We start from the raw sequence: 6,243 nt of genomic DNA, 5'->3' as shown, positions 1-6,243 counted from the left end.
AGGTTTACGTGTAAATGCCACGTCGCCTAAAATGTGCACTTCACTGAATAACATACGTTCTATTTCTATGGTCAATACGCACAAATTCACCACAACTTTACAGTGTTGTAGCATTGTGTCCGCCATACCTCAAAAAGGCTTATGCTGATGCTTTGGCGAGAGGGAAACTTTTGGTATTCCTCAAGGAATTTTGTGTGACAACTTCGCCCAAATCAGGCACTTTTGGTGAAGATGACTGAAACACCAACCATAACAGGGCCCAGTTTCATAGAGCTGATTAGGTAGAAAATACTGCTTAAAAAATCCCTGCTTAGCAATAATGAGCAGGATACCAGTCACAAATTGTACCTGTGATATATTATTTTGGCTGGTATAAAAAATGTTTGCTGAGCTTATTTCTGTGCTTAAGCAACTCTATGAAATAGGACCCTGCTATGTGATGTGATTTTGGGAAAATCTCTTTAAAAATACATACCTTGTAACTCCTGATAATGTGCTATTTGACAGCTCCTATTCTCATCTGTTTAACTAAACCCAGTTTTGAGGTTTAGCAGGTAGTGTCTGGTTTTTACGCCAAGTGTTACCCATGCAGTCCAGATAGAGTGTCTAAATCTTTAGTTATCCATCGGTAGTTGCTATTCCATGATTTATAACCTACTTAGATGTTTATAGAAATGGTGTGAAGTCAAAGTTAACTTTGTTGTGTGAATGATGGGGAAGGAAAACCAGTTGAGCACTTGATGTTATTAATAAAATGGATTAGTGTAAATCTTATATATGTAAAATACACTTGAAAAAACTTAATGTGCATTTAACGGTGATTGGAAAGCGTAAGGATCGGTTTATTCAGGGGGCTTAGATTTAGTACTAAATGGAAGTTTATTTTAATATTTTGAGCAATATTGTGATGTACAGTAAAACAAATTGGTATAATTCTTTCATCAGCGAGTAACCCATGCTGGCCATTCAGTTGATTTTTATGTTTTTGTTTTTGTTTTTTCCCTTTGTGTATAATAAGGCTTGTGTTTGGAAAATAGTATCAACAAATTAGGATATACAGAAATAGCGCGAAATTATAACGTCTTTACTAAATCCTAACGATTCTGGTAGTATTTTTCAACTTAGTGTTTAATTGTTTAATGGCATGTGGAACATTTTCCAACTTCAATGTGAAACACTTTAAGAGTTAACATAAACTGTAACTACTTCTTTCCTTTTTAAAACACTAGTTTAATTTTTATGCCAATTTTGTTGGTCTTAAAAATGTTTAAATGCCAAGTATCATTTAAGATATTTCAGTTCAGTTGCTTTAAAAAATTCTAACTTATAAAAAAAAGGTTAGTGTAACATTTATTATTGTGCTGACGTTGATATGTATACAGTGTTATCAATTTAAAATATGTAAATTGTAAACAGGAGTCTTAAATGTGCTTTTGTTACAGAAAAAAACAATAAAACATTGTACAAATTAAGTTGTGAATTGTTGTTTATCTTTTTATTTATTTGTGGGGGTTTTATAAGGGGGGGGGGGGGGTGGTGGTAATTTTTTTAAATTAATTATTTATTTTCTTTATTTTTTTTAAACATTACATATTTATTTTATCGATGTACCTAGAATATTTGGAGGAACTACAAAATATTGATGTTGCTGTTTAAATGTTGAATACCATAAAAAGACCAACACTTCTATTCTAGCGCAGTGGGCTATGGTGCTGGGACTGTCTCACAACTCAGCCAGTGTTTTTATTTAGAGAGAAAATTACTTGACGAACCCTGGGACTCCCCATATTATCAAATTGAGCAGATGATAAAAGTTCACCAAAAAATCAGTAGCATTTTGCGCTGTATTCTATCGTGGTTTATTTAGTGGGGTACACGCCCATTGGGTTTTGTTTTCATGAAAGGGGAACCTATGACATGTTTGTACTATAGAGGGCGTGTGTCTGAACTCTTTTACTCGACGTGGCATTGCGCTACGTATGTACATACACACATACCTTGTACACTTTATCTATGTCATACTCTCGTACACTCGTGTACTGTGTACATTACATCATATTGTGTGGATGGTAGCACTCTGTGTCGTCATCTGGCCGGCGGTAGTCTTCTGAAAACCACCCCAAATAAACCAATTTATGCACTGTATTTTCACAATTGAAGTGGTTTGATGTAAAGAGTGGAAAAGGAGGCTTTTAGAGTTATTAGAACTTGGACAAAACGTAAGTTCAATGTGTTTTGGTTGACTATTTGAATAAATTGTGACATGAAATAGAAAAATGTAATGTCCGTAAACTGGGCAACTATGTTCTTGTGTGAAGTTATCGGGAAAGTACTGTAGTGTGTAGGGGGGATGTGTTATCCGACTGCCACATGTTTACTCATTATTACCAGAAACAATATCTCAATATTGTTTAAGTAACATACTATTTTAGTTTGTTTAATAAAGCCATTATACACTTTCGGTACAGAAAAAAAAAAAAGTTCACAGATTTACAAATAATGGATAACTTTCCGTATGGCGCCACCACTTTTTCACTCATTTTTACAAAAAGGGATATATCTAGGTAAATTAGATACTATATTATTTTATTTCGAATGAAAAAGTGGTGGCGCCATACGGAAACCTTTCCCAAATAATTTACAAGGTAATGTGAAAGACTTCTCTGAAATATTGTTCCATGAAATGCTTTACTTTTTGAGAAAGCATTAAAACAATATAAATTCTCATTAGCGAGAATTACGGATTTACATGTCATGACACGGCGAAACGCGCGAAAACAAGAGTGGGTTTTCCCATTAATTTCTCCCGACTCCCGAATTTTCACAGGTTTGTTATTTTATATATAAGTTGTGATACACGAAGTGTGGGACTTGAACAATACTGTTTACCGATACCGAAAGTGTATAATGGCTTTAATTTTAATAAAAAGTCAGAAATACAGAAATCTTGCCCCCCCCCCCCACAACAAAAAAGAAATTCAGTGACATGAAGAACTCATTTTTCAAGAATTCATGGTAATGCGTAAACTTATCATCCCTTTTCTCTGTTTTCTTGTTGAATCATTTATGGGGGGAAAAAGACAGTTGTTTCATGCATGAATGAATTATTGTTCAGATTTAAATGGTCTTGGGTGAAAAAGTGAAACTTGAGAGTGTCGTGGTCGAGTGGTTAAGAGCACTGAACTCAAGCTCTGCTGTATCTGATCAGCAGAGTGTGGGTTCAAGTCCCAGTCATGACACTTTTGTCCTAAAAGCAAGACACCAAAACTTTTGCTGGTCCTTCGGACGGGACTTAATTCTGGTGTTATTTTCAAGTCTATCAATGCACATTAGAAGACCACAGGACACAATGAGAAAACATCCTGTGTTTGTTTTTTTCAATGCAACTGAATTTTGTAATGATTTTAGGAGTAAGACAACAATTGTGATGTACAGTAGTCTTTTGTTCTTCATTAAAGACATAACAGAGGATGGCGCAGACGTACCAAGAGTACATACAGCAGAATGAGGATCGAGATGGCGTTCGATTTAGCTGGAATGTGTGGCCGTCTAGTCGCTTGGAAGCCACACGGATGGTTGTTCCCCTTGCCGCAATGTACACACCACTGAAGGAGAGACCAGACCTGCCCCCTGTGCAGTATGAGCCGGTCCTGTGCACAAGATCGACGTGTAGAGCTGTACTCAATCCATTCTGGTGAGTCATGTAAAAGAGTATATTGGAGTTGTAAAATTTGTATCCTCAATTCTTGGTTTTACTTAGTCAGCTTGGTTTTTACTAAGCTACATGTATGGTTGAATATCATTTTGTTTTACACTGCATGTATTTTACTTAATGTATTCTACGAATGATTCGTGTTTAATGAATATTCAAGTAATATGTTTTTGTAAGTGTAAGTGTATTTTTGCAGGCCTGTGTGCTTCGTTTTTTGAAAGGGCAAGGGCGCTTAGGCCTTTTCTCCTTGGTAAAAAGGCACCCTCTGATGAGGAACTTTCTGTTCGGTTATTTCAAGGGCACCAAGGCGCTGACCACGGGGCATGGAGGCAATCACTTTTGTTGCCTCTGTGAAGTATCAGGGTTGATTTTGTGGAGCCCCCTGCAGCAGTGAGAATGTAATCAGTATTTTTAGTTAAATTTTAATTATTTTCATTAAATTGTTTGTTATCCCACAGCCAAGTGGACTACAATGCCAAACTATGGACTTGTAACTTCTGTTTTCAGAGAAATCAGGTTAGTTGGATTCTGAGTCTAACAATAATAATTTTATCTTCACTCAACTCTAACTAAAACTGTATCTAGACCTTTTTCACACTTTAATTACTACTCCAGGGAACACTCCTTTGGTAAAATTGTTTACTCCTTATTGGGCATATTGAGAGTAGCAGAGCTGCCTACAGTTCCCTGAAAATAAACCAACCTTACTGTAGAACAAATTTAATATCTCCCTGATTTACGGAATTGTTTTCCCCTTTTCTGTTGAAAGAAATTCTATATCTCCATGATTGTGGTACAAAGTCCGTCCCCCCCCCCCCGCCCAATTGCAAGATGCAAATGAAGGAAATATGAAACAAAAAAGGAATAGCAGTCCCTGAAACAGCAGTTTATATGGTTCAAAGTCGACTATAATTTTCTCCAAAGACTTATATTTGGCTGTGGAGCATTGTGCATTGGTGCTGTGACTGATAGATTCTTCCTATAAACAGTATTTTGAAAGGATTTTAAAGGTTATCAAAGACTTGTTGAATGAAAACGTAGTTTGGTTGCATTTCAGTTCCCACCTCAGTACAAAGGCATCTCTGAGCAGCATCAACCAGCCGAGCTGATCCCTGCCTTCTCGACCATTGAATACACTCTCAATGTAAGTATTCCCCCCAAAGTTTTTCTTTGATGTAGACTTTTTGTAGACTTCTTACTGAATCAAGATATCTTCCTATAAAACTTGGAACTGTTTAGTTGGTGTATAATTCGTGTTCATCATCATTGTATCTGTTTATTAGACCTTCAAAATAGGGAGATGTCAACATAAGGACTTCAATCCCGCCCAAAATGCTTGGGCCACCCATTCACAACGTGACTGTTAACATTCTCACCTTCGTCCCCTCACTCATTGTTGGATGGGAGCAAAACCAAAACATGTCGATAAACCGTCTTTTTTTCCGCCTCATTTGCTCCCCTTGTAGCGTGCCCCAACTTGCCCCCTGATCTTCCTCCTAGTCATCGACACCTGTATGGACGATGAGGATCTGCAAGCCCTCAAGGAATCTCTCCAGATGTCCCTCAGCCTCCTGCCCCCGAATGCCCTCATCGGACTGATCACGTTCGGCCGTATGGTTCAAGTGCACGAGCTGGGATGCGAAGGGTGCTCAAAGAGCTACGTGTTCCGCGGCACCAAAGATCTCAATGCTAAACAGATCCAGGTATGAGAGCAGCATTTAGAGATGCGCTTTGGTGTTCGAAACTGTTTCAGGCATCGGCCAGTGATTAACCAAAGCTCAATTTAACTGAAACAGTTTTGGGTTACTAACTGAAACAGTTTTTGGTTACTAACTGAAACAGTTTTTGGGTTACTAACTGAAACAGTTTTTGGTTACTAACTGAAACAGTTTTTGGTTACTAACTGAAACAGTTTTTGGTTACTAACTGAAACAGTTTTTGGCTACTAACTGAAACAGTTTTTGGTTACTAACTGAAACAGTTTTTGGTTACTAACTGAAACAGTTTTTGGTTACTAACTGAAACAGTTTTTGGTTACTAACTGAAACAGTTTTTGGTTACTAACTGAAACAGTTTTGGGTTACTAACTGAAACAGTTTTTGGTTACTACCGGTAAAATGCACCAAAGTACGGGGCTTGATTTAATACAATAAATAAAGGGGTGACACTAGTCGAGAGTGTTGCAGGCTTTTTCACTAGTGCATGATTTGTATTTGAAGAGGTTTCAGTGGTGCTTTTCTACACTAACTTAGCCAGCTGGACCTCTTGGAGATCATTCCGACTGGTTATTTAATCAGGGGACCACTGTTAACGGAGAACGTTTAGTTGAACTGGCATATGGGACTTCCATCAATGGTGGAATGCTGAATAAGCAGAACAAGTATCATGTTGTTTTTTTGAATACAATTTTTTTTAGGACATGTTGGGAATCGGTCGATCCACAGCACAGCCCCAGATGAGGGGTCAACAGCAACAGCAACCACAGCAGCCAATGAACAGGTTAGTTTATAATATCCTACAACACTTCCAAG

The 6,243-nt window shown here is 37.5% G+C and overlaps 1 protein-coding gene across 1 annotated transcript in view; it reads left to right on the top strand.

Moving 5' to 3' along the window:
* Nucleotides 1-1,976: 1,976 nt before the first annotated feature.
* The window catches only part of LOC117289789 (protein transport protein Sec23A-like), a 30,045-nt gene continuing 25,778 nt past the window's right edge, over nt 1,977-6,243 (top strand). The window contains exons 1-6 of the mRNA XM_033771044.1: nt 1,977-2,219; nt 3,439-3,694; nt 4,171-4,228; nt 4,770-4,856; nt 5,179-5,415; nt 6,129-6,211. Coding sequence (XP_033626935.1) covers nt 3,471-3,694; nt 4,171-4,228; nt 4,770-4,856; nt 5,179-5,415; nt 6,129-6,211 — 689 coding nt within the window. The 5' untranslated portion in view covers nt 1,977-2,219; nt 3,439-3,470. The remainder of the gene's footprint in view (nt 2,220-3,438; nt 3,695-4,170; nt 4,229-4,769; nt 4,857-5,178; nt 5,416-6,128; nt 6,212-6,243) is intronic.

This window comes from Asterias rubens, chromosome 1, assembly GCF_902459465.1.
Source record: "Asterias rubens chromosome 1, eAstRub1.3, whole genome shotgun sequence".
NCBI classification, from domain to species: Eukaryota; Metazoa; Echinodermata; class Asteroidea; order Forcipulatida; family Asteriidae; genus Asterias; species Asterias rubens.
Note: the sequence above shows the minus strand (reverse complement) of the source record. Positions and strands in the feature narration are given on the sequence as shown.